At 40.4% G+C, this 27,989-nt stretch overlaps 1 protein-coding gene across 1 annotated transcript; it reads left to right on the forward strand.

The window, feature by feature from the left end:
* The first annotated feature begins 348 nt into the window (after positions 1-348).
* KPNA4 (karyopherin subunit alpha 4) lies at positions 349-27,968 on the forward strand. The gene is made up of 17 exons (XM_084267354.1): positions 349-477; positions 9,809-9,853; positions 10,697-10,786; positions 10,870-10,899; positions 10,986-11,038; positions 13,249-13,344; positions 13,473-13,558; positions 16,858-16,944; positions 18,003-18,172; positions 18,263-18,307; positions 19,473-19,604; positions 19,834-19,962; positions 21,577-21,681; positions 23,287-23,358; positions 24,044-24,206; positions 25,280-25,374; positions 25,877-27,968. The coding sequence occupies exons 1-17, from the start codon at positions 409-411 to the stop codon at positions 25,973-25,975; spliced, it is 1,566 nt and encodes a 521-aa protein (XP_084123480.1). The 5' UTR covers positions 349-408; the 3' UTR covers positions 25,976-27,968.
* Positions 27,969-27,989: the final 21 nt, after the last annotated feature.

The following is a 27,989-nucleotide window of genomic DNA, read 5'->3' on the forward strand; positions in this document are numbered from 1 at the left end:
GCGTCACGTCCCCGCGCAGCTCCCTCCCTCTACCTCCCTTCTCCTATTGGCTACCGGGTTGGGGCTTCGCGGCCAATCGGCGGGTGCGGTCGGCCGGCCCAGAGCGAGGCTGCCCCTCTTTCCTCTACCCTCCCCCGCTCGCGCCGTTCCTCCTTACCGGCACGTTCGGCCGCCGGCGGCGGGGGGCAGCGCCGCCCGGAGCAGCCCGGCAGCCGCAGCGACTCCTCGCCTCAGCTTCTCGGCTCGGCGACGCAGCGCGGCGGGCATTGAGGCGTGAGCAGACTCCGTCGGCCTCAGCGGCTTCGGGAAGGGGGACCCCGGCGGGCTCGGGCAGGGGCGCGGGCCCGGGAGGAGGAGGCGGAGGAGCTGCGCTCCCTCCCACCTTCCCCCCCCCCCCCACCCCCCGCCATGGCCGACAACGAGAAACTGGACAACCAGCGGCTGAAGAACTTCAAGAACAAAGGCCGCGACCTGGAGGTAACCGCCGCGGCGCCTGGCGGGAGGGGCCGGCCGGCCAGCCATGGCGGCGGGAGGGGGCCGCCGCCGTGTGGCGTCTTTCCTAATCCGCCGGCGAGGGGCCCGCGGCGGGGCCGCGGCCTGCGCTGCCCGCCCCGCCGAGAGGCGGGAGCGCCGCTCCCCGCCGCTCAGGAAGGGAAAGGAAAGGAGGAAGGAGAAGCAGGGAAGGCCGCGCTGTGGGGCCGGGCGCGGCCGGGCCGGGCCGTTGGGCGCCGCGCGGAGGCGGGAGCGCAGCGGCCGAGGCGGGGGGGCAACGGCCGCCGCCGGCTGCCCGTTCCGCGTCGCCCGGCTCCGGAGCGCCGCCCCGGGGGTTCTCGCGGGCCCCTCGGCCGCGGCGGAGGACGGGGTTGGACGGAGGAGGGGGGAGCGGCTGACAGGAGCGGCCGCTTTCCCCCCACGCCCCGCTGGGCGGGCCGGCACCGGCCGCGCGTTTGGGGCGCTGATTTGGCGTGGCTCGAGTGCAGGCGCTCCCCGTGTTCCCTCGGTGTTAAGCCGCCTGTGACAGCAGTCGTGTTTTCCGAGGGCTCTACCTTAATTTCTTGCTGGTGCTTAATAATGCCTCTTGGCGCTGAGTAGCCCCTGGAAGCCTGAGTCAGGGATTAGGGCCCGGTTGGGTGCTTTGCTGCGTGTCTCTGTGAATATATGAATTAATTATTGCCTACGCTTTGCAGTAATGATTATTATTTAAGAAAAACGATCCCGCTTAAAAAAAATAACCCAAAACTGCTTGAGTGTTACTATTTTACTGTTCAGTTAGTTGAGTGTGGAAGCAGTTGTGGCTTGTAGGATAGAGCCTCTAAACTTTTTTGGTGTCTGGGTCGCTATGTACAGCACTTGAGCTGTGAAGGTGCTTCCTCACCACAGCAGAAGAGATAATTGTCTCAGGGTTCCCCTAGTAAATTCTCAGATCTTGGTATTAGATATCACTTTCCACCCATAAACACTTGGCCAGGGGTGCTGACTGGGTGAACCTATGTGTTTATGTTGTCAGTCTGGGGTTCTGATCAAGAAATGGGCTTTTGACGTTCTCATTTCTGTTTTTCACCAGTCTCATGATGTATCCCTGTGATTAGTTAAATACTGCAATCTTTCATGTGAAGGCAGTTGTACAGTGTTTTACTTTCAAATGCAAAAGATGCTTTTTATGTTGCTGTCGTTCATGAAAACACCTGCTGAGTTTCCCATTTGGCTAACTCAGAAGTCCCTAACACCTCAAGGTTTAATTTGGCCGAGTATATCGTTAAAACAGTTTATTATTCAGTTGTGTACAAAGTTTGCTGATGCCAATAATGTTGGAAGTGGGAATAACTACTGCAGCAATTGTTCTGTTTAGCAGTAGGGTTGTTAGCTTTGTTAGTAACTGCTTGCCTTAGATGTTTCTTTGGTTTTATATAAATTGTTATTGAAAAACAACTGTGTAAGGAAGGCGTGTTTAGGAAGGTGCACAGTAAGGCATATGCTATTGTAGTAAGAAAATAAAGCTAATGGGAAAACACAGTTTGGAATTCATCTGCATTTTCTACCCTTTGGTGCCAGCAGTCTGAGTTTTAAGGTAAGGTAGATAAAGCAGAGGTGGCTCAAGAGGAACACGTGCAAGTAGAAAGAACACGTGTGTGTGTCAGGAAGCAAGTAACCTCTTCAGTATTTTTTTAACTTGCTGATGCACTTAAACGGCCTTCTGAAGGGTGTCAAAAACACTGCTAGCCCCTGTGTAAATTTTAGATATTGACATCTATCCAGCAAATCCTGGAACATACTCTCAGTACCTAAAATAACCACCATGGGTGGCTGTTTTTCATACAATAGCTCAGGCTTGTGGCTGTCGTTCTTGCTTATTAGCTGCCTACATATCCCACTGTTCATTAGTGTGAGAGGTGTTGGTAATGTCCACTGTATGACAAGTATCCTATGGTAACAGCAGTTGCTATTGAGTATCCAGTTTGGAACACCTGTGTTCCTATGCCCTTTTAGCAGAAAGATGTCTGTTTACTTCACATAGGAAGCCAACACTTGATCTTTATCTCTTTCCCTCCTCCTTCACTCCTCCCCCTCTTTATCTCTGCAGAAAATGTGTGCTTAGCCACTGTGGGGTTTTTTTTTATTCAAATCTATATTTTCTTTTTCAGCAATGTTCTACCTCCATTCACTGTAAGCAGACAGATGTGAAGTCACTCTGGGTTTGGTGAATCCCAAATTAATAGAGGCCACAAACTTCTCAAAAATAGTGTCTGTATGATTCCATGTTGCTCAAATGAGTCTGATGATGGTTTTATTCCTACCAGTTGCTGTCACATTGTACTTCCAGGTCTTGCATCTTCACAGAAGGTTATTGTATGTCTTACAAAAGACAGAATTTCCTATGTGTTGTCTCTTAAGGTGCTAAGCCTATGTTTAGCTTTTTGGATACATCCTGAGTTAAAACTGGCTTTTCTTCTAAAGATACAAATTCTGGTCTGGAAAGAGGCAGAAAAAGAAAACCCAAAGCACACACCTGTTTTACATAAGATGTTTAGCCAAATTCCTTCATATGCTTAAGTATTGGGTAAACACGCATGCATGGACATGTTCTGCTGTAAACAATTGCTGCCATGTGTTTTAAAGATGACAGATTGGTGGCTACAGTGGGAATAGAGGGCTTCACTCTGGCCAGAAACATAAAACACTTCCTTGTCCTTTTTTCTTGTAGTTCTGCTCAAAGAAATAACAAGTGGAATAAACTTTTTAATACCAGAAGAGTTTGTGCTGTGAGAGCAGTAATTTGTAGTTAATACTAAGGCAGTATCTCTATGTAGTGCTTGAGATTTCTAGTCTAGTATGTGCAGCATGCTGTTAAAATCTTCCAGGATATTAGAGTTGCTAAAACTGGGGGGAAAGGGGAGGACCTAACAGCATAGTTAGGGCAGAAAAAGGAGTTGGCTTTAGAGAACTGCAGAGGTGGTTATGCTCACTTTTTTAACCTGTGGTTATCTGGACTCTTATACAAAGTTATGCAAATGCTTATCTGCTGGGATGAGCTCGTTAAGGTAACATTTTTCATCTTGTGTATTCAAGGAGGAACAGGTTTTACTTGGGCTTTTTTCCTGTCCTAAAATAAGAGAGGATGAGCTGGGGTTTTTTCTGTTTATTGAGGGTATGGCAGTGCTGGTACCCACTTTTCTTTCCAAGAGAAATTTACGTTCAATTTATTTTTAATGCTTGTACTGTAGCCCTTGGATTTAGATTTTCATTCCTTACTATAGAAAGATCAGGGTAAGTGCAAATTGTTCATTATGTCTGCAACAGATGTAGTTTTATGGCAAGTTTACTTTTGAGTGATTGCTGTTCAGTCCTGGGTATTAGGGGTCTCAAGTATAGCCTTGCTTCTGGGAAGGTTGGAAAGAAGATTTGGGGTTTGAGGTGGGTTTATTCTTTGTTTTGTTTTACCAGGTGAATCAACATTTCATTTTCTGCGGGCGATTGTTGCCTGCTGCAGCATTCAAATTCGACATTGAGGGTTTTTTCTTTTTAAATGAAATGAAAAAGTATTTCATGTATATTATTCTCTGAAAATACTGGAAGAAAATGATGAGGTTCTGCTGTCCTTTTCTTCCCTGGCTTGCTTGTGTGGTTAGGAGAGAAATTAACAATTGCTTTAATAGTGCCAGCACAGGAGAAGTGTCAAATAGGTATTTCGGCTCTGTAATTGAGTGGTGCATGATGTGAAATGGTGATGAAATGCAATGCAGGGTACTTCAAAATGAACCTAGATGTTTTAAGATCAGCAATGTCAAAATTTGAAGAGTTGCCAGCAGCGTTAGCTGGGGTTGTAATGCTAACAACAATACATTTGAGAACACCAAGGAGGCTTCAGGGGAGTGTTATGAGGTAGGTAGAAGCTTTTTGACCTTTTCTGCATCCCACACAAAATAGTTTGCTTGGGATTCAAATATAGAGGAACTGAAGGAGAGCAGGAATTGCACTCACTGAGTTAGTTAAAAATAGGTTCCTTTAAGCTGACTTTGTAGTTCTGCTGTGAAGTTCATCCATTTTGTCATTTAAAAATAATACTGAGCTATTTGTTTTTATAAAGCATTTTATTTGGCATGTACACCTTCTCTAGGAAAAACTAGAGTGACTGTCATGCTGATTTTTATTTATTTATTTGTAACTGAGACACCCATTAGAACTCTGAAGGAGGAATAGTTGCTGAGATGTGTTTCTTGGTGGTGTCTTCTAGAGATGGTGATGGCTTTAAAATCCCATAGCACTTTCAGCACTGATGCTGAGAGTAAACTTCAGTGCTCCCGTCTCCAAATAAGTATAGGAGGGAAGTAATGGCTAGAGCAGGGCCTAAATTGCTTCATCAAACTTGGCTGTGCAGAGTATGGATTTTTACCAAATCCAGATATGAATTTGCATCTATCTCTGAGGGGTTATTTCCTGGGAAGCCTTTAATAGCTGTGAAGGATCAGGCAGAGTTTCTTAGTTGTTGCTGTGGTCATTGTACTGGATGTTCTGGGTTATAGACTGCTCTTCTCCCACTGTGGTCTGCAGGCTGAATGCTTTCTGAGTAGCTAGTGTGGTGAGTAAGCAGTTTGTACACATGGCTGTAGTCAGTAGAGATTAAAAAACATAATAAAAAAATCCAAGTACCATGCAGCTCACACAAGGTTTGGGAGGTAAATAGTCCACTCCCCTTTGTTGTTTGTATTTTGAGTCATAGACCAGACTAGTGCTAGTGTAGAGTAGTAACTTTCTAGGAAAGAAAGGTGGCTCAAGCAGCTCTGCTTAAAGTAACTGTTGCCTCTGCAGATCCACAACAGGCTGTTGGGAACCCCTCACTGGAGTGGGGAGTGGCTCTTGTGTTACTTGTAGCTGTGAGACCTTCTTTGTAGGTGCATAAACAGAGCTACTTGAGTGAAATACTTTGTAATAGTAAAGAACCCCAACCTGCACAAAGGGTAAAGACAGGCTGTGTGTGTGATGGGGTCTGAGTTTGACCAGCAGCCCTTCAGGGAGGGATTGGTGTACATTAGGTGAGTGTGACATCCAGGTACATGCTAGTGTATTTGAAAGGGCCAATAGTCTTAAAAGGGTAGAGTGTGTTTCTTCTGTGTCTGGCAGTGTTGTGAAAAATGCTGGAATATCTCAGGATCCCGTGGGCATCAGCAAAGCAAGATTTTAATGATGAGCTGAAGGGCTTAGTAAAGACTAATGGCCAGAAAACAGGTCTTATGATAACACTTAGGTAAATGTAATTGGAGAAAAAAGGAAGGATGGAGGGGTAGCAGTCATAGGCATGATAAAAATAGATTTGATCACTTGTTCATAGCTACAGTGAAAAATCGTTGCTACAATTTGTTGTAGCAGTTCTTCCCTGTAAAGAATTGGGTGCAATGACTGTGTGTGCCACTTGAGTTCACATTGAAGTGATAGGTGTTTTTAAATTGTAACGTTTTCCAAGGACTCTTGTGAATTCTGTTTCTAGAAAATTTGAAGTGGAGATTGGTTTCCTGCTCACAGTTGTGGTGGTGCAAGCTGAGAACTGATTCAGGGAAATCTAATAATCAAGTCAAATCTTGTACAGAACAGAAGGAGACTCTAGCTTTACTGTGCCATCTGCCAAGGAACCATTATGCTGAGGGTTCTGCCCTTTGAGCTATTTTCCAGAAGACAAGACAAGTTGATCTTGAGTCTGTTTGTCATTTTAGTTTCTCCAAAGTATCTGTTCCATTTCTAGGCTGGGGTGATGATGCTGCGAAACTCCTTGATGGAGCTAATGTCAGTTCTTATTTGTGATGTGTTTTCTTTTCCTAGGAGGAAGAGCAATGACAGGTTCACCAGTAATAACAGTGAACCAACTACTGTTGACACAGACAATTATTTTAGTGGAGCCCTGCTTTGGTAAATTGTTCTTAAAAGTGACTTCATCAGTTGCTTGTCTTTCATGGGAAGGCTTTTGTGAGTCCAGCGGATGCAGAAGCAGGCAGGAATTAAAACCAAGGACCTGTCAGCTTTTGTCTGGAGGGAGAACATTCTTTTTCCAGAGTGTTGGTAGAGTTTCAGGATGGCTTTTGAGCCGGATCAACTGATTTTTCAAGTCAAGAAACTTTTTAAAATTAGATGTCTGAGCCTTTTTTCTTGGGAGTGTTTGTTTTGGTCCCACTCATCTCTCCCTCTTTCTCACATAGGTGTTTGCACCTATCCTGAAGGTATGTTACTGCCTGAGTCAGAGTAAATTTCCTTTGGGATCATGAGAAATTGTAACTGTTACTTAATAGCTTTTACATCTAATGTCTCTTTATAGTTGGTGTTCCAGGAATTCAATTGTCTATGCCTTGAAAATGTACGTTGGGTCTTGCTCTTGGTTAGCAACAGCTTTTCTGTGACCAGTGATGTTGTAATTAGAATCTGGCAAGGAGAATCCTTACCTAGGTCTGTTTGTTTTGTTAGGATGCAGTAGCAGTTGTGAATTGGAAAGGTGTTAATAGTCTTGGTACAGTTCTGCAATCATTACCAGGTATTTTCCTCAATTTGTTTTCTTCTTAAATATGCCAATAGACTTTGAAGAGACTGCACTGAATGCTACTGTATGGGCCAAGAGCAAGAGCCTGTAGTAGACATGAGGTGTAAGACTGTGGCATCTTTCTGAAGCCCCTAAATGGCGGGTGGTATTGAGAAGTGAATCTGCTTCTCCAGGAAGGCAGCAGCACTTTGGGCACAGATAAGACTATTGAGTGCTCCTTCCCTTCAGGTCTGTTCTTCAGACTGACCATCATTCAGGTGGGATGTCTGTCTTGGTGCATCCTAGGCTACACTTTCCTGGGCTCCATTTACGAGATGCTGACCTGTAGCTGTCAGCATCCTGCAAGGTGGGACTTGACTCCCCAGCGTTGAAGTGATGGGCTCTTTGGAGAGCTGAAGCCCCCTGCCAGGGGATGATGGCAAGAATTGGCAGTTGGATATTTAGCAAATCCATGTTCAGGAAGATAGCTACTGGAGAAACTTTTCTCCTTTCACCTTTTCTTCACTTTGTGTTGGTGTAGACAGTTGAGTTGGAGCGACTACACAGCATGAAAATTTCATTAATTGAGGTGTGATATTAATGCAGAGAATGCGTATTGGGCCAGAAAAGTGTTAATTAAGGTTTTTTTATTAGTTAAGTATATTTTTTATTCTCTTTAGAGATTACACCTTTGAGATACTCACTGTAATTTGAGGAATTCTAAGAAATATTTGAAAAGCTTCTGCAGCTAATGTAGAGTAAGTCCACAGCAGCAGAATAAAGTGTGTCCCCATACTAGCAGCGTTCAGTGTTAATTCTTGACCTGGTGTAGCAAACACTGCTTTTCATAGTTTTAGAACTGAAAAAAGCCCATGATTCTAAGCTGTATTAGACTCAGCTATTAATTCTGACTTTAAAGAATGTCAATTCAGTACACCAATCAAAGATTGGTGGATTTCCTGGAAACTTGTTTTGGTGCTCTTTAGTGTGGGACAGTTCATACTTGCTTGTTATGGCTTTTATCTAGTCGTGCCAGGTGCTGCAGCTGCATTAGATGCACTTGTATATGTTGTCTTTTTATAGTGGGAAACTATCCTGCTGTGGGTGTGTTGAGTTTTTGCCATCCTCTGCATCCTGGCATCATCCTTTACTGCCCTTTTCTTTTTTTTTCCTTAACTTCTTCCTCTGAGAAGGTAAACTGCCTTGCTCAGAGCTGGAAATTTGATTCTGATGAAATTGCACATTCCTTTTGATAAAAATAATTATGTCCCTGGAATTCAAGCTTTTAATCCTTATCTTCAGAGCTGCTGCTTATTGCTCTTGAGAAGCTCTTAGCCATTCCTTTTCCCTGTATTCTGTGGTAATGTGGTCCCTGATAATCTGGAATGTCCAGCTTTTTCTAGGCTTGTGAATAGTTAAGTCACAATAAAAACGTAATTGTTTTTAACTTTGCCATTTACATTCACTATAAAGTTCAAAGTATAGAATAAAATCTCTGTAGGCTGATTTTTTTTCCTCCGTTTTCAATTTGCTCTGTACTAACACAAGAAGCAGTAAACCAATTTACACATATTAACAATTGCTTTTTTTTCTGAGCACTCACATGGGAGCTGTAGAGAAAATGACCCCAAAAAATTGCTCTCAGAGGTCGAAGGGGTTTGTGTTTTTAATTTATAAATAATCTTTTGTAACTCAGCTTTACTGACTTGGTCTCTTAATGTTAACTTGCTTATAAAGCTTTTCCACAAGGCACACAGCTAGTACTGTTTCATAGAGCAATAGGAATGTGTGTATCAGAACTGTGTGAAATCTATATATCGCCTTGGGTATCTGGGAGAAGAAACAAGTAGCATTGTGGAGGTTTTGGGTGAGTGAGAGCTCCTGTTGAAATTCCCACCTTTCATGCTGGAAGGGTAGGCATCATTCAAAAAAGGGCCCAGCTTTGTCCAGAATGATTGATTCCAAATAATTACATTACTGAAATTCTTTCCGCTTTGCAGTTGTACTTTGGTTAGGTGAAGGCTCACCTGCGCAGGCTGAACTTCAGCCTCTGGTTTTCAGCATAACTGTAGGGTGACGGTTCCCTGTTGCTAATGGGCTGTGCTCCCTGAGCTGGCCTGATAGTGCAGCCAAGGACAGCAAGTGTCTGTCTGTCAGGGGAATCGGGCCGATTCCCCTGCTGCTCTGAGGGAGTAAGAGATGTGAGCTCTTAACTAGGTGTGCAGATAGGCAGTTGTGTTGACTTCACAGGCTCCAAGCTTAGCACTTCCCCTTTTCTTAAAAGTGGAGGTTTGGCTGTGCCTGGGTTTTTGATTCATGCTCTGTGTGTGTGTGTTGAAGCCTTGAATCAAGAATCACAGAGCTGTAGGGGTTGGAAGGGACCTCCAGAGCCCATCAGGTCCAACCCCCTGCCAAAGCAGGGTCCCTAGGACAGGTTGGCATCCAGATGGGTCTTGAATCTCTCCAGAGAAGATGACTCCACACCCCCCTGGGCAGCCTGTCCCAGGGCTCCCTTATCCTCACTGTGAAAGAAAAGGTTGTAACTGTTGGGCAAAGCTGGTATGCTTTCTGTCAGCTTGCCATGGTGTTTATAGTGCTTTTGGTGCTGTCTGTCTGTGTGGAACTCCTTTCATTCTTTTTCATTAAAACACGCTTGTTTATTCCCTATAGCTCTCTCAATTTCCTGTTGGATATCCGCTTTTAGAATGAAAAATGAATCCTGTGTGTATAAGTACTGTTAAAAGTGTGTGAACTTTTTACTTGGTTTAGATTCAGAACATAATATTCTTTGACTTTGATTCTTTTCAGACTATGAGAAGACAAAGAAATGAAGTTGTTGTGGAGTTGAGGAAGGTAAGATGACCAAGCATTACTCTTACCAAATGGGATTTGGCTGTGTTGGTATTTCAGTACAATTTAAAGAAAACATACATCAATGACTGTCGTATGATCTTTCTGTAGCCCACCAAGAATGTCATTGTTAAAACTTTGTTTTTACTAATTCTGTGGAGGCACTTTGATAACTTCAGAACCACCTTCTAAATCATACTTGGTGCTAGAAGGTCCATAATTTTTATCCTGAAAAACAGAATTTTATTTGTCATCTATTGAAGGGAATGATTTTTGCTTCTCCAGCTAGGCTTTTGATTTTAAAAACTTAGCAAAAGCTAATGATTTTTTCCTTTGAAAATCAAGTGTTCCTGCTAATCTGTAAAGCAAGCTATTTTCTTTCCCAAAACAGAAGTTCAACACAGGAGTGAAAGAGTGTATGTGTGAAGATAACAATGCTTAGAATTGTTGGAAAACTAGCTCTTGAGGAAAGCAATCATAACTTGAAGCATTTGACTTGTGGGATGAACAGAGAACTAGCCTGTGGGAATTGCCATGTCTTGTTATAAGTAATGACAGATAGGTTGTAATGTTGGTGTTGATGGATGTGTGGGGATGAAACTTGCAGCAAAAGTAGTTACTGCTCTAGGTAAAGCTGGATGGACAATTTTTCTGGGAAGGAGTGATTTTTCACAATGTTGCTTCTCTGTGTAGCCCTTTTCAACTATTTCAGTGTTGGAAATTTTACCAGTATCAATAAAAGCATGTTTATGAGGCTTTTTTAGAACAAAAGCTTCTGTTCCCCTAACACTCCCTGTGCCCCTTAAATCAAAGTTTTAACAGTATTAAATACTTTTTCTCTTTAAGAACAAAAGGGATGAGCATCTTCTGAAGAGGAGAAATGTTCCCCATGAAGATATCTGTGAAGATTCTGATATAGATGGTGACTTTAGAGTGGTAAGAATTAACTTAGCTCTCAAGCATGTCTTCCTTTTATGTACTTAAAAGACATTTCTAACTGCATTTGTCTTTTTTTCTAGCAAAACACTTCTTTGGAGGCAATAGTACAGGTAATAAAAATAAATCAATTGTTTTAACATTCTTCATGTCGTGGTGACAAATATGTGAAAAGTCTAAATTCTCTTTTATATTTTAGAATGCTTCAAGTGACAACCAGGGTATTCAGTTAAGTGCTGTGCAGGCTGCAAGGTAAGAACACACTTTCCTCAAATATATTCTTTTTTTATTCTCGTACTCAAATTCAGAGGGTTCTAGCTTACCTAGAAAAATGCCATTTGGTGATTTATTAAAAAAATAGATTTACAAGAAACTAAAATACCTAGGTCTTCAAAGCAGTCAGGATTTGCAGTATTTGTATTTATAAATACTAGGATATACTTTGTCCAATACTTGATGCTGCTCACAAGTAGAATAAATAATTAGCAGAACTATAGTCTCTAGCTTTAAATACAGGAAGAACTGGCATAATTCTCTTTCTAGTTTTGTCATTGATTAGGCCACTAAAGTGGGGTTTTTTTTGATTTAAGAGGAATTGTTTGTAGTTGTATGTATCCAAGAAGTGATCCTAAAGTAGTCTTGCAGGCTTACCTTGCATAAATTTAGTATGCACCCTTCATGAACTATTGGGCTTTCAGTTGTAGCAGGCAGCTACAACTTTGACAGCTACAACCTTTGTGACTAAGGGGATTGATTTAAGTGCAACAGATGATTTCCAGATCAAAGTCATGTCAGATGAATTTGGAAGCCACTTTGACTTTTGGGAGTTAAAGTATTTGAAACTGATAGCAAAAAAACCTCAGTTTCTGTGCCCATTTCTGCCCTTCATGAAAATGTTTCTTCAACTTGGGTACCATCACGTAGAATACTATTTATTATAGCTGTTCTAAACCAGGTTAGACTGAAGTATACTGAATTAAGACCAATTGAAAATTAAATGAGAGTGTCCACGTGGATTTCTTACCCTTATAGCTATGGTTTTAAATTGAAAACTCATTTAAAATCAAAGCAGGGCAGTTTCTATTATTGGAAGGGCATTAAAGTTTTAGAGATGAAAACAAATGCTTTTCAGTCTTGGTTGAATCTGTGCCATCCTGTAGTCTGAAGTTGGAACAGGAATGAAAAAAATCTAACCCTCAAAACTTACAACTGCAATATGAAGGACAGAAAACTGATGAGAGGAGCTTAAGAAAAAGCGAAAAAAAAAAAAAGAAAAACCCTCCTAAATCCCCCCAAACCTGGAGTTTTAATTGCTTCTTGTAGTACAGTTCTCTGTTTGAGCTGCTGGCTTGTGAATAGGCTGCACTGAGTGTGTTGTCACTGAACAAAAATCAGTATTAAGGTTCTGTAAATACACTTCTGTAATTTTTATAAGCTTGTAGATGTAAATTGTCCTTAGTTCTAAAAGGAATCTGCTTTACTTAGTTGAAAGTTGAAAGCACGTATCTGACTATTCCTGGAGTCTTCACATATTCTGTGATCTGATCCTCCCCATTGCTTAGTTTTCTGGGGTACTTTGTTTTGCTGGGCTTTTATCTCTTCTTTCCCCATGGTTGCCCCCTTAAACACACCAGTGGAAGCTTTAAGGATAAAGCAGCAGTGGAAAGTTAATTTCCAATTATTGTATTTGTGAATAGGCTGGGATATGGAGAGATGGCTGCATAGTCTGTCTTCCACTGCTGGTAAAAGTTTGCTGCAGCATCCCAGGCCATTCTCTCCAAGAAGCTTCCTTCATTCTCCTTAATTCTTTTGCTGTAGAAAGGTGATGATAAAGGGATTAAAAATACACTTTTTAACTGTACACTTCTGTTCTTTGCAGTTGTACTTTGTGAATCCTTGTTCTCTGACTTATCTTTAGTAAGGAACCAAGTTTCTGCCCTTCTTGTCAAAGCAGCCGGGTGTGTTTATCTCCTTTGTTGGGTGGAGGAGGAAGAAGCTATAGGAGGGTGTAACTGAGTAACTCTCAAGAGCTTTATTTCATTGACTGGTAATAAACTTCAGAAGTAGTCAGAGAAAACGTGGCAACTAAAACATGCAGTGAATGTTGTGGCTTCGGTCTTTCGATGCTTCAGTCTTTCAATATTCAGTAAATGCTGTTTTAGGGATTAGTTATTTTCACTTCAAATGGAGAAAACAACTCCTGCTTGGTCTTTGAGAGTGTGAGAGTCCCAACTCAGCAGGTAGTGCAGCACTGGAGCAGTTTGTCCAGGGAGGTTGTGGGATCTCTGTGCTTGGAGGTTTCCACAACTCAAGCAGAGGAAGCTATTACTGACCTGATTTAGTGTCAACAGTAATTCTACTTTGAGGAGAAGGTTGGACTAAACTTCCAGAGATCCTGTCCCGTTGTGACTTCTCATTGTATGGTTTATCTAAGTTTGGTGTTTTCTGCTTTTCCTAAACAGAAAGCTGCTTTCCAGTGATCGCAATCCACCAATTGACGATCTAATAAAATCAGGAATATTACCTATTTTAGTGCACTGTCTTGAAAGAGATGACAAGTGAGTATTCTTTAAATCTCAACATGTTTAATTGTTGCAAGAATTCTCAGTGTTTGGCTAACGTGACTATGTGGGCTGATTTGAAGACTCCTGTTACAATTATGGTTTGTTTTTCTTTCTCTTTGCAGTCCTTCTTTACAGTTTGAAGCTGCGTGGGCTTTGACAAACATTGCTTCTGGAACCTCTGAACAAACACAGGCCGTAGTTCAATCTAGTAAGTCCAACAGTATGTGAGACCATTGATAAAGCACGCGCTGTAGCTTCCACAAAAACGGTCATCTGAATGATACTGTAAAGAGCATCCACACTCCTGTTCCTTTCTTATCTCAAGCATGTTCACCAATCCACCTGTTAGGGTTGGTCCTTTCGTGCGATAGCCAGGATGGTTGAAATTGAGTTGTCAATCACAGGCACGTCGCTGAAGGACCTGCCCATGAAGTCTCCTGCCAGATGTTCTACCTCTTCTCTGGCAAGCAGCATCAGTTGAAGCGCACACCTGCTTTTGTTCTTCATTTTCTCAGATTTTAAATTCAGTTGGGTTTCCTAATGGTGAGTAATCTCTTCTGGAAACTCATGATGTTTTAGCAGAGACACTATTTCAGCAGAGTTGATATCTGCTGGCTTCCAGTTTTCAAACTTAAACCCTACAGCAGACAACAAAAAAACTTGAAACAGAACCAAACAAGGAAACCCCTAAAAAAACCCCAACTCCCATGGAAGGATTTCCTGTCTTATTGTGAAGAGGGAGGAAAAGATATGAACCAAATCCAGAGGGTGCCTGACATCAAACTCTCTTCCAAAATTAAGTTGAAGAAAAAAACACTGGCCTTGATACTTTGAGGAATCTGAAGCATGGGAAGGACTTGTTGTTGGACTTGAAATCTGAGTTGCCAAGCAAAGCAGACTTTCTTCTCTACTCTAAAGATTTCCCAAGTCGAAGTGGTACTTCCATTAGTAAAGCCAGAACGAAGTCTCTGCATGCTTTTTGAATTGAGTGAATGAAGTAGCAGAGCTTCATGAAACTCATGAAGAATTGGACCTAGAGTAAAACAAGCTTTTGCTGAAAATTTCAGGAAAACATCCCAAGAACTTGTATTACGTGAGAGATTGGTAGCTTTAATGTTTGGAGTCAGTGTTGTATTGCAGCCCCCACTGCTGATGCCATTAAACATGCTCTGCTCCCAACAATGACAAGATGCAGAATTATGCTTGATCTTTTTTGTGTGTTCTCCCCCACTGCAACCATCAAATACTGACTTATTTTAGAACTACTTGGAACTTTTATTCAATGTAGTAAGTACAGTTTCTGAGATCTGTGGTACTGTTTCAGTGTTGAAATGTCAGTGTGTTATATTCCTATATTCCACAACTGACTTTTCTCACTTTGATAATCAGAGTTGATTGTTTTTCATTGTTAGTGCTAAACTGTTTCAGGCTTATCACAGACTGTGTCTTGGCTTTATCTTTTGGAAAAAAATATGTATTCATAAGAAAGTTTCTTAGCATTATCTTCTCTGTGAAACAGCTGGGTGTGTTTCAGAAATCTTTAACTGGAAATATAGTTCAATTCTCCACAGCAGATTTAAATGAATTTTAAGCAGGTGACTTAAGCTTAAAGCATTTTTTTTAATTGAGTGTGTTTTGAGATTACATTGGCTTCAAGATCAGTTGCCTTCTGTATTTACAAACTGTCAAATGCTTAAGAGCCTGTTAACTTTGCTGTAGCTTGGATTTGACTGTTACAGTATGTAACTTTGCTTATTCTTCTAATTTTCCTCTCCTATACTCTCATTCCTTTTGCAGTTGGATCCCGAGTTTTCTTTTGGAAATCTAATTACTGTATAACCTGTCCCACCCCTCTGGTCTAGAACACTGATTTTTATTTAAACTTAGCTTATCAATGGATTGAAGATGGGTGCCAAATGTAGTAAATATTTCTTTCAGTGATGACCTCTGATTCAGCTAGCTCTGTGTGTGTGTGTGCACTGTATTAGCCATTTCAATATCTGTAACCTATGAAGGTATGGTTTATTTCTGGTATTGATTTATTTCAATGAAAAAGGTGGTCTGTTGTAATCATTCCAAAAGTACTTACATGCTTGCTGGGGATGTTTTTTCTCCTTGCATACAGGCATTGTGTAAACCCCTTTTTTAGGAGGAAATAGGAAAACTTTGTCAATTTGTTCTTTCTGTGGCGACAAATGTTTTGCATTGAGAGAGAGTCTAACTGAAAATGTGTGATCTAAAGTAAATAAGTGTTTTTTTTCCAGACTGAGCTGACATTCAGATCATGTAAGCAAGTACTTTAGTGTCAGGGTTAAAAAATAAGGATGGATTGTCTAAATAGGATGCATGTAGAATGTGTTTGAAACACAGGTTTAGCTTTAGTGGGAAATACTGGGAGTGTTCTGTCCGACCAACATAGGGCAGAAAAGTGGCTGCCTTGATAAAACACTCCAGAACAGTTATGTTGTGTTTTGAATCCCTTTCTGTATGCTCAGTCTGCTCTTTATTTGTTATTAAGCAGTAGAATTTGAAACAATCTCTTCTATGGTAGTCAGGTCATTCTGGGATGTTTGAGTGAGTGGAGTTGAAACTTGGTGTCAGCAGAGGACACCTCACATTGAAGAATGCATCAGTATTAGCTTTCAGGAGCTGTCCAAGAGGACTAGTTTTGCAGAAGCAGCTGCTGTACAGTTACCTTCATAATGGTTATTGAAGATACTGAATGCAGAGTTTGGAAATACCAGGGAAATACATGCAGTGAGCTGACACTTCAGTAAGGCATCTGTATCAGCAGGGCTTCCTCTGGTGTGTCTGCTTCTGTGCACTCAATCAACCAGACTGCCTCTTGCTAGAGCCACAGGTGAAGTTACACACTGATGCGTCCCCCGAAGCTCCACACTGGCAGCATATACAGAAGATCTCTGTATTGGCTTTCTGTGTGTCTTAGGACACACAGCTGCCACATACTTCATGGCTAGAAAAGATGTGACAGGATATAGGGTACTGTAAACTGGTTAAATGGAAAGAAATGAAAAGCCTGTGTTTTTTCTTTCACTCTGTGACTGCTCAGTAACACAGATGTGTACCTACTGACTCTGCAGTGGGGTGATTTGAATGAGCGAAGTTGGTCTTAAACAGTTACTACATTGCAGTTAGTTCTGATAAATAACTTAGCACAGAATTTCTACATTCAGACTAATTTTGGAGTCCTGACAAGCTTCAATAAACTTGTTGGACTTGCAGACAAATGTCAACTTATTTTGTGAGTTGCTTTCATAATATTGTGAGCTGCAGGCTCTATAATATTACAAATTGCAATGAAGGAAGGAGTGTGGTTTATTTCTGTATTGTCTGGCAAGTTAGTAAAGTTTTGACCAGTGTGTAACCAGGAGTAGAATGTTCCATGCAGCACTGCAGTTTTATTCAAGATCTAAGTATGTGAATGACTTAACTTTTGAGAGGTGTGTTTCTTAACAATTGTGTGGGGTTTTTGTTTTTATCTTCCAGATGCTGTGCCACTTTTTCTGAGACTGCTGCATTCACCTCATCAAAATGTTTGTGAGCAAGCTGTGTGGGCTTTAGGAAATATCATAGGTTTGTGTTACTCCTGCCACTAAAAAATAAGTTTCTTTTGCTATTGAATGAATAAACTAGGTAGGATTTTGTGTGTTAGAACTTGGAGATGTTAGCTGTGAGACAAAAGGCAGCTTGTCCTGTTTTTAACCTACTCGACACTTCCCTGTTGAGCGTTGATGGTATGCACCCAAAAACACATGCTTAAAAGGAATTACTGGCAAACAGACTGGCAAAACCATTGTTAAAATAACTGGTTTTGCACTGAGTTCTGAAATTGTGCCTGAGCTTACATACATTGTGTTGAATTCTATGGAATTCACGTGATCATTAGATCTTTCACTTGATTTCCCCCCTCACCCGTGCAGAAGTGCTGGTTAACAGCCCAAGCTGTGTTTGTGCTGCTCAAGGGCTAATACTGGTTCTGACATACTAAGAGTTCTACAGTGTGATACTCCAGAAATGCCTGGTCCTTCTTAAGAAGCAAACCAGTAAACTCCCCAGTGTGGTAACTGTCTCAACTGGTAACTGGTGATGATGTAAGTGTAGTACAAGTCAGATGCTGCTTTTGAGGCAGCTGTAGTGATACCTGGGCAGTGATGGAAGTGCATTTGCCTGTCAGACATAAAGACAATACCTGTTTTCAGGCAACTTTGACCTACTCTTGGGGTGACTTAGCATTCGTTATAAACTTTGTGAAGAGACCTTGAGAAGTACATTGGGCTACCAGCTGTTGTCAGTGGTTTGGCATTGGCTACCACCCCATTTCCTGTGCCCACCACCACCACAGTCTGTACATCTGCTATAAATCATGGAACACTTCTCTGTTAAGAATTGAGCAGTTTTTAATGAGTAGTTTAAAATTAAACAATTAGGCTGGTGGCCACAGGTCCTGCTGAAGCTTTATAGAAATGTCTTTGGTAGATGTATCCATGTATATTTATTTATATGGATCTTTCCAAGGCCCATATTCTTTATATTTTAAGTAATCAGAGTTTCAAGTGTGCAGAATTTGAATTTAGATTTGTGAATAGCAAGAGATGATCTTTGTCTTCATAATTCTTTGTTGTCTTCAACAGGTGATGGGCCCCAGTGTAGAGATTACGTTATTAGTCTTGGAGTAGTGAAACCACTGCTGTCCTTCATCAGCCCATCTATTCCCATAACTTTCTTAAGAAATGTTACTTGGGTCATGGTCAACTTGTGCCGTCACAAAGATCCTCCTCCACCAATGGAAACCATTCAGGAGGTGACTGAATTACTGTTCAGTTTAACTAAACTCAGGTTGAGTATCTGTCTGCCTTAAAAGTAACCATCAGGTGCTTCTTTTCTTCCTCAGATCCTTCCAGCGCTCTGTGTTTTAATTCACCACACAGATGTAAATGTAAGTAACACCACTTCATCCCAGTTTTGTGTTCTGGTATGGATTTTAGTTTAAACTATAGAGCATGTCATAACTTTTTTCTTTAAAAAAAAATCTGTGATGTTACCTTTCATTATGGCAAACTTACTTTTGATATCTTTAGCTGCTTATTTTTAAATATCAATTATGACTTCTACCTGGTATTTCTCTATCTTTGCAAGTGCTTGTTTGCATGTACTTTCCCTACACTTCTGTGAACACTGAAACATAAATACAGGGTTTTTTTGATTAACACTTAAGTTTGAGGTAATGAAAATGAGGGCAGTGAAAGAAAAATCAGTGTCTGCTGCATATGCAAAATGTTAGCTTTAGGTGTAACTCAGATGGTAAAGAAGAGCATTAGGTTATTTTAATAGTGAAGAAAATGAGTGACACTTTACTGAAGTCATGAAATAAGTCAGCTTTTTGCCTAATTTTAAGGCAGAATTTTCAGATGTAGTTTTGTACTTCCTAGTGAAGTTGTAACTCCATTATCTGAGTTAATGCTTTATCAAAGTATGTTTAAATATATTAACTAAAGCTTGCATAGTAATTATGCAGTTTAATTTCTTGTATGGAAATAGGTGAAGTTAAGCTGTGTTTGAATTTCTTGGTCAAGAGTTGTCACCTGAGACAGTGCTCACTCAATTCTTGTGTAGGCTGTCACCTGAAATGTTCAGGTTTCCTGCTCCTTAAATTGGCTTTTCTGTGTGGGAATACACACATATGTGCACACACACACAGGGAATTCTGCCTTGAGTGCTGCTGCAGCAGAAGTTAAAAAAATTCAAAGCTTTTACCTTCCTTGCAGGGTTGAGTCTTTCACATCTCGCACTGTCCACCAGTACTTCATGAAAAGAGCAGATATAATTGAACTGCTTTTACTATCTCCTGCAGAATTTAAGCTGTGGTTAGCAGTTTAGCTGATTTTAAAAGAAATCTCTGAGTATTCTTTGGAGCTAGAACAGGTTGAACAGTGGTTGTATTTTAGACTTCTGTGGAGAGGAATGTATGAAGCTTGTAAAACAAAATGGGCTTTTATAAAACCAGAATTGATGCAATACAACAATGAGGGGGGTTATATTTTAAATTTTTTTGTATGACTTATACTTTTGTACTAATGGCAAATAAATTCTTCTACTGTTAGATATTGGTAGATACAGTCTGGGCACTCTCATATCTAACGGATGCTGGCAATGAACAGATCCAGATGGTGATAGACTCCGGAATAGTCCCTCATTTGGTTCCTCTTCTCAGTCATCAAGAAGTTAAAGTCCAAGTAAGTTTTTGGATAAATTTAAGGAAGCACTGCTAAATGTAATGCTAGAGAAAGTAGCTGCTTTCTTTTGGTAGTTCACATTGAAGTTGAAAGAATACTTTTTTCCTATGTGGTACAGCATTTGCATAAAATCTTCTGCTTGTTTAACTGTGGCTGTTTGAAAGAATGCTCTCCACTAGAAAAATCTTTGGTTAAAAGAACTCTCTCTAAAGAAAGTGTTTTGTTTCAGACCGCTGCACTGAGAGCTGTAGGAAACATTGTCACTGGTACCGATGAACAGACACAGGTAGTTCTGAATTGTGAAGCTCTTTCACATTTTCCAGCACTTCTGACACATCCCAAAGAAAAAATTAATAAGGTAAGTAACTGCAAAGATTGCACCCCACTGATAAGGTTTTATATTTGACTTAGATGTTCTGGATTCCACGTAACATGTTGTGGTAGAGATTTCAGTAACCAGTTTATTGCAAGAGCAGGCAGGGTGCTGAGATTTTTTCCTGCAGTTAGCATCCATAGAAAATCCTCTCGAGTTGCAAAACTTGACAAAAATGTTGTTTCCTGGTTCTTCCAAGTGATTTTTTTATTAAATTGAAGCTTTATCTTGTAATTTGGTTGTTGACTTAAAAGTTAGAGTTCTTGATATGTGAAATGTCACTTTAATTAAGCTGACTCTCGGAAGTGATGAAATAGAGATAATTGGATGTCATTTTGAATGGAGTGTGTGTGATAAATGGACTGGGGGTGGGGTGTGGGGGGAATGTGTGTGTGTGTGTGTGTGAATGCATAGAAAAGGCTTTAAATGGGGGCACTGATCATGCAGTGCTGATTCCGGAGTGCATCTGAGGCATGTTGTTAACTACTGGGGTGCCACTTCACAACATGACCGATGATTAAAGCCCAGACCAAGCCCACCACGACAAGCCTGAGCATCCTAAATCTCTAACAGGTTCATTAATGAAGGTGATCCTGTGATCTGATCTGAGAGACTCAGTTGAATGAATTGTGAGAATTACTGAATCTTGTGTGAAGGGAAATATTTGTCTGAAAGGGGCCATGGCAGATGAGAGGAGAAGGGAAATTGAGGGGGAATGCTAGAAAGTTTCTAGGAAGGGAGAAATCTGTCAACTTCAGGATTTAAAGTTGATATTTGAATATACTTACTTTATGTGAAACTGTTATTTCTTGACAGAAGTATGGATCATAGAATCTTAGGGATTGGAAGGGACCTCAAGAGATCATCAGGTCCAACCCCCCACTTAAGAGTGGGGAGGAGTGTTCTGGAGCCATAAGAATCCAGATACAGTGTCTGTCTTAGCTTAGCATTTCAACTGTTTGGACTGGGAGAGCCTACTGGGGAAAAGATCTCCTCTTACCCATTCTGCTAGGCACCTGCTCCTGGGTGCTGCAGGAATGAGAGTCACAGGCTTCTGGGCAGAATGATCTAAACAGTCACGTGCTTTACAGGATTGAAAAGCAAGTGTTTAAGTAATAAAGGTTGCACTATCTTGTCAATTGATGCTGAGAGAAGAAATATTATGAGGCAGGTTAAGAACATAATTCCTGTCTGGAAAACAAGATGCTACAGTGCATTTTGGAGCTCATCTCACCATCACTAGGAAACTGCTGTAGTGTTTGTAGCTCAGTGTTCATTTGTAGCTCTGCAGCTCTCTTTTATCATCAAAAAATTTTTCGTTTTAATTTGTGGGTTTTGAGGGTTTGGTTGTAACTTGGGAACAGTGAAAGACTGAAGAGTCTCGTGGAGTCTGTATTTTGACACACATACTCCTGCCTCCTCCTTAGGACAGAAATTCAGCTATGTGCAATAAAACTGATACAGTACTTGATTGTATTTAAGATTAGCTACTTACAACTTGCAGCTCTAAAAATGTGCATGTGTAAAATCTTGAGTGAAAATAAAATATGATACAGAAGACTGTCTGAATTCATAATTTCTCAAAATTTTATTTTGCAGGAAGCAGTGTGGTTCCTATCTAACATCACTGCAGGAAATCAGCAGCAAGTTCAGGCAGTAATAGATGCAAACCTTGTTCCAATGATAATACATCTTCTAGATAAGGTTAGATAACAAGAAGGATTTAACTGTTTGTTTCCTTAATTGGGGGAAGTGATAGAGAATTCCGTGCTTCCTGGCTTATATCATACCGTGAATGGTGGGGGGCAGGGGCAAAACTGTACCCTTGAGGGATGTTTTGTCATATGTTGCGAGATAAAACACGTTACTGCTGTTACTCTTTGTGAAGTGCTGTGAGGTGATGAGTGCCAGAAGTATTGGGGACAGGAAACAGGTCTGGGGATCTCAGGTCCTTTTAAGTTTTATTTAAATTTTTCTCATTTGTGTAAACAATGGGGATGGAAATCTTAATAGTAAGTTGTGTGAAGAGGTCTGGGTGGGAAAAACGTTGAGTTCTCAGCATTTTACCAGAGCTTAGGGGCTTCATCCTTCCCTCCTCCCCCCATTACCTGGAAACGTAAAGAAGTGCTCAACAGTGGCATTTGTTAACCTGTTTGTGTTACTGCATTTATCTAGTCTGAGAGCATTCCAAGTAATGACACTGGATTATAGGCTGGGGCTCTGCCATCTGTGGTTTTTTCCCTTAAATAAAACTGCATCAACAAAAAATAGGTGGCCATAGAAAATAATTATAGCTTATGTGTCTAATTTAGAGTTTTCCCCATAGAAAAGCAGCATGCTGGATGGATGGATGCTGCTTTTCAGTAATAGGTGAAGCTTTTTGAGATGAATGCTGTTACTACCTTTTTCATTAAACAGCAAAGTCAAGTAGTTGCTTGCAACCACTTCTGAATGGGTTTTTCTTCACCCTTTTTTGCAGAATCTCTCATTACTTGTGAGAGTTTAGAGATTGAATGCTAATGGGTTATTTCAGATACCTGTATTCCTTTTCAGTGATTGGGTGTTAATGTCTTTTAAAACACTAGTTTTCAAACCATGTTGTGCTCTCAAGGATCTGCCTTGTGAGAAAGAAGGATAGCTACAAGTGTGTTTTTAAATGGGAACAGCACAACTTCTGTCTTTCAAACTTTTCCTATTTTTTGCATTATTTATGACTTTTCTTTTCCAAAGTGTGCAGGAAAGCAAGAAATACCAACCTTATGATGTGTTGAACCATGACAAAGATGCAGTTACTTGCTTCAGTTTAGAGTCAGGGGTTGAGACTGAAGAAATAATTGTCTTTTCCCCTAAGTAATATAGAAACTGTTCACAAATAGTTTAAATAATTGCCAATTTATTGATCCTTGAAAGCAGTCGGAGGCCTTTTCTTTTAAATTAGTAGACTGGCTTGAGCAGACTAACTTCTGAGGCAGTCTGGTTATAGCATGTATGGTGTCTTATCAAAATTGACACTTACTGCTTATCTCTCGGCGTAATATGACAGCTGTTGATAAGGACTGTGAGAGTGTGGGGTACTACACTTACTTACTTTTAATGCAAACAAATTTCCCTTCCTTGGAAGATCAATTTAAAAACAGGGAAGTTCTGTGAGCTGACCTCAGCACATACAAGATTAGTTAGTTGCCTGCTTGCTGAAAGCTGATATGGTGATACCATGTGGGGTGGACTGCAACAGACAGAGGTTGTTACTAGGATACTGCATAATATGAAAACTGGAATGATTGTTTTTGTTTATGGTTGTATTTTTAGGGTGACTTTGGTACTCAGAAAGAAGCTGCTTGGGCAATAAGCAACTTAACAATCAGTGGAAGAAAAGACCAAGTGAGTCAAACATTAAGAAAATGTCTGTTATCTTTCTTGGGTGATTTTAAGAGTGTACATCAGCTGGTTGGTTAATGACTTCTGGGCCAGAATGATCAAAATCTGTGTCTCTCCCTGGTTCAGAAACTCTTCCCTTCTCCACAAGGGATTTCTGAGTGAACTTCTGGAATGACCTGAGATTAGGAGTACCAGTGGGGAATTGGATGGAAACCCTTCTGTTAGGATGACCTAGTAGTTACAAGTTACTGCATTCAGGCTCTGATGAGATTTTTAGTCCTTTGACAACTCTTTCTACTTTTTTATTTCCACCCTGTTGATGAGGCTGTGATGATTATAATAGCCATTGAGTAGAAATACACTAGTTTTTTCTAAGTCTGGAGTAATAAATCTGTGGCTGGGTTAGGCTGATGGTGTCATTCCTCAAGATGAGGTTGAAACACCTTGTCTAATAAAAAAAAGACCATATCTATTACTTGTATGTTCCCAACTTAAAATATATCTGTAACACAATTCATAAGTGTTAACCTCCTTATACTCCAAACCACTAATTTTTACAGACCACTCTTACATTGTTGGGTAACTTTGAGTACTTTGACTTCACTAAACTTGTTGGCACTTTTGCTTGTGGTGGATTGTTTGTTTCTTTCAGGCTCCTGATGTAACGCTTTACTTTCTCCCCCCTTAGGTGGCATACTTAATTCAACAAAATGTAATTCCTCCCTTTTGCAATTTGCTGACAGTAAAAGATGCACAAGTTGTGCAAGTGGTTCTGGATGGACTAAGTAATATATTAAAAATGGCTGAAGATGAAGCAGAAACCATAGCCAATCTTATAGAAGAGTGTGGAGGTATGATGCTTAACTCTTTGATGCTGTTTTTCAGAAACTGATGGTTTGGCTTCCTCCCATGTGTATATGCTGTTTGCTTTATTGTGTCTTAGCACAGATATTTAAGCAAACCTTAAAGTGACCTTTTCATGCCTTTAAAGTGAATATACTTCACTTTGCCTAACTGATGATGTTTGTGATCAAGTAAAATGTGGGGGGAGCCAGATAATAGCAGTAAGTTTCTTAGGTGCCAATTTTCTAACAGGCTGATGTACCTGACAAACTAGTTCCTGTTAATGTAGGCATGATATGCTTACCTTAACGATGCTCACATCGTGCCTAGGTGAATGTGTGTGTGATCTACATACAATGGTTACAGAAGTAGTTTAAACCTAAAAGCTTTCAGACTTCCTCTATACTAGTTGCTGTTTAAGTTGACGGAAACCCTTCGAAGATGAAAGAACAGTGGTAGGAAATTTGGGCACAGGTGAAAAACTCTGGGATTTTGTTAACGTGGAGTTGAATTGTCTTTAAAATACAAAATCTTGAGGGGTGAGAACTTCATTGATTGGTGATGGTAGGGAGAGAGAAAAGGTGTTCATGCCTAAAGCTCTGCTTGTCAGAACTTGAAGAATATTTATGTGGTTGCTTGCTCTGCTCATGGCTGCCAATGGCTTTGTGCTGCTTGTAGTATAATCAAGCTACAGGTCTGTAACTGATGGCATATGCACAACCAACAGCGTGTGGATGTGTGATGTCAGAGCTTGGGGCTATCACAGATATTTTTGTGATGAGGGCGCATGTCCTAATGCTTGGCCCTCACCACAATTCCACAGGTTAGTTTAGCACTTGTAGCAAGAAGAGAAGGGAATACTACCACTGCTGGAGTTGGCCTTCTATACAGTAATGGTTTTGTCATGGTATTCCTCAATCTCTAATGCATTTCCTCACATCTCAGAAGTTTCTATGCTTTAAGCATGTTAGATGAGTTTACAGCATCTTTATTCCTACATATGCTTTTAGTTAAGGAGAGGGGAGTCATTTTGCCTAAACTTGGTATTTTAACTCCTCCTTTTCTTGTATGTTTATTGTAGGTCTGGAGAAAATTGAACAGCTACAAAATCATGAAAATGAAGACATCTACAAACTGGCTTATGAGATCATTGATCAGTTCTTCTCTTCAGATGATGTAAGTGTGTAATACCTCTGGAATCTGCTTCTGTAGTTGTTTATAAATACAGTTCAAGATAAGGCAGAAGCTCTAAAGCCTGCTCCATGACATTTGTTTTTTTCAGTGAAGAATGAGCCCTTATTTGAACCTGTTGCATATCTGGCCATTCTTCATGATGGGGTATCTAAAGATCTGATGCTTGAGTTAGACCTCATCTCTAGGGATTAAAATACTAGGCTGTCAGCTTCTGACATTTCACATTTGATGAGCTCCTTGCTGACTTGAGTACCTAATTTGAGATTCTGTGTCTTAAACTATTTTGAATATCTTAGTAATTTCACAGGTAGATGAGTGTTTAAACATGTAGTGCAAATCTTTACTGAATTAGAGGAGAAGAGTGGCAAGACTTGAAGGAAAGAATTGTTAGGTGGCGATAGATGCTCTTTAGGATTATCTGACTCCTTTTTAGTCAGGCTTTTGTCTTTCTATTCCTACTCACAGCGTTCTTGTTCCGTTACAGATTGATGAAGATCCTAGCCTTGTTCCAGAAGCGATACAAGGCGGAACATTTGGTTTCAATTCATCTGCCAATGTACCAGCAGAAGGGTTCCAGTTTTAGAATGGTATTTTGGAAGTTAGGTACAATGCAGCACTGAATAAAAAAAAAAAGGTTTGATCCATCAATCTTGGCTCATGGGATCCGCTGCTGCATTAAATCGGGGAAGAAAATGTGAAGATTTCATTTGGAATCACAGAAAAGCCCAAATGAAGTCAAGATGGCGAGTGGGTGCGAGTGAGAATGAGTGGCAAAATGTAATGAAAAACTTCACACTGAATGCTTATTTAGATTGTTCAAAGAAAAAGGGCTACAGGTCAAAGATCTTCAGTGCCTGAGAAGGAACAATGACTTACTAGAGCAATTGGGGGGAAAAATGCAGTACTATCATCATCAAGCCTTGTAAGCATAAGAGAATAGGATGCCCACATAAGTCCAAGGAGAACGAGCCCAGGCCTTGCTATGAAGCACCGTGTGAATGGACAACAGTGAATGAATGTCTGGACTCGATGCTGTGGAGCCAGGCTCACGTTTCAAATACGGGGCTCTTCAGTCCTGAAGCAGGCTCCTAGTCCTGGAGTGGCGTGTGTACGAGAGTATGGTTGTGATGCTGTATGTGAACGCATGCAAGCTTGATTCGCCTTCAGGGGGCTGATAATAAACCTAGTAAATCATCAAAATGAGTTCATAAGTGTTAACTTACACTGGACACAAAAACAAAGACCGGTTTAGCAGCAGACTCTGGTTTACTCCTACAGCCTGTGTTTCTCTTTTATTTTTTTGTTTGTTTCTTTTTGTTTTGGTTTTTCTTTTTCCTTTTTTTTTTGTTATTTTTAATTTCTTTCCTGTATGGCTTATTAGTTGTTTGTAAAGTCAGAATTTCAGGAAGGCTTCCCTGTGCATTTGCACCAGATGAATGTTTGATGTTATGAAAAGCTTTCCATATCATCAAAACTAATTTGTAGATTTTTGCATGAAAAAAAAAACAAAACCCACCCATACATTTCCCTTCAAATAGACTGTGTTGCAGTACACAAGTTGCCATAATAGTAGAAAACAGTAAAATGTGGTAATAAAAATCTCATCCTTTTCATTTTCAAAGATAACATGAAGACCTTTGCATGTGGTAATCTACAGCATAGTTCATTTTTAGATTTTGTTGAGTCCTGTAACCAAATGTTTCCGTTGTGGTAGAATACCGTGCTGTGTTTCAATGTTACTTGTTTTCAAACTTTGTTTTCTATGAAAATGATATGGAAACTTCTAAAAATGAAATTTGGTGCATATGTACTGCCGAATAAAGACCGGAATAAAAAGAGGTGTGAATAGATGTACAAATCAAGTCATGGTTTGAACACCTTTAATATGCCTAATCCAATTGTTTTAGACTCTTTTTATCTTAGATGTAGGCAGCCATGAACAATCTATTTTGAGCCACTTTAGAGAGAAAACTTTGTATTTTTAAAACTTGCACAAAAAGGATGCAAGTGTTTTTATAATTGGAGTAATGCCTCAGTTTTGAGGTTCTGCACACTAAATTAAAGGTGAAGTTACAAATTTGTACAAAATGAACTCTTTATAAGGTGGCTCATTGTAGGAAATGCTGTGCCTTCCCCTTTGAGCACAAGTGTTGCATGAACAACAGTTTGCTATAATAAAACATACCAGATTAGCCACCATTAGCATCTATATCTACCTTGTGTTTTAAAATCAACTGGTAATTCTGAAACACTGTAGAATGGATAAAGATTATTTTGTGATCATAACTCTTTGTTGGACTAGAGTATTTTTGCAGCATTCCTTGTCATCAGAAACATGGTTAAAGTTTAAAACTAGAAGCAGCGGAAACTAGCTTGTGAAATTTATCCAAGTAGAGTGCAGGCTAGGCTGTCTTGGGGAAATAAACATTAAACTTGCAACAGTTTCTGTATCCTGTGTGTCTTTGTATAATACCTTCCAGGTTTCACCAAAAGGAGATGATGGCTTGAAGAAAGTTACACTTCTGAAAAATCTTTTCTCTCTTTTACCAGCCAGATGTGTGTGGTGTGTTCTGTAGGCTTGAGGTAAAGAACTGTTG

The sequence above is a fragment of the Gallinula chloropus genome (genome assembly GCF_964237585.1).
Source record: "Gallinula chloropus genome assembly, chromosome: 8".
Classification (NCBI taxonomy): domain Eukaryota; kingdom Metazoa; phylum Chordata; class Aves; order Gruiformes; family Rallidae; genus Gallinula; species Gallinula chloropus.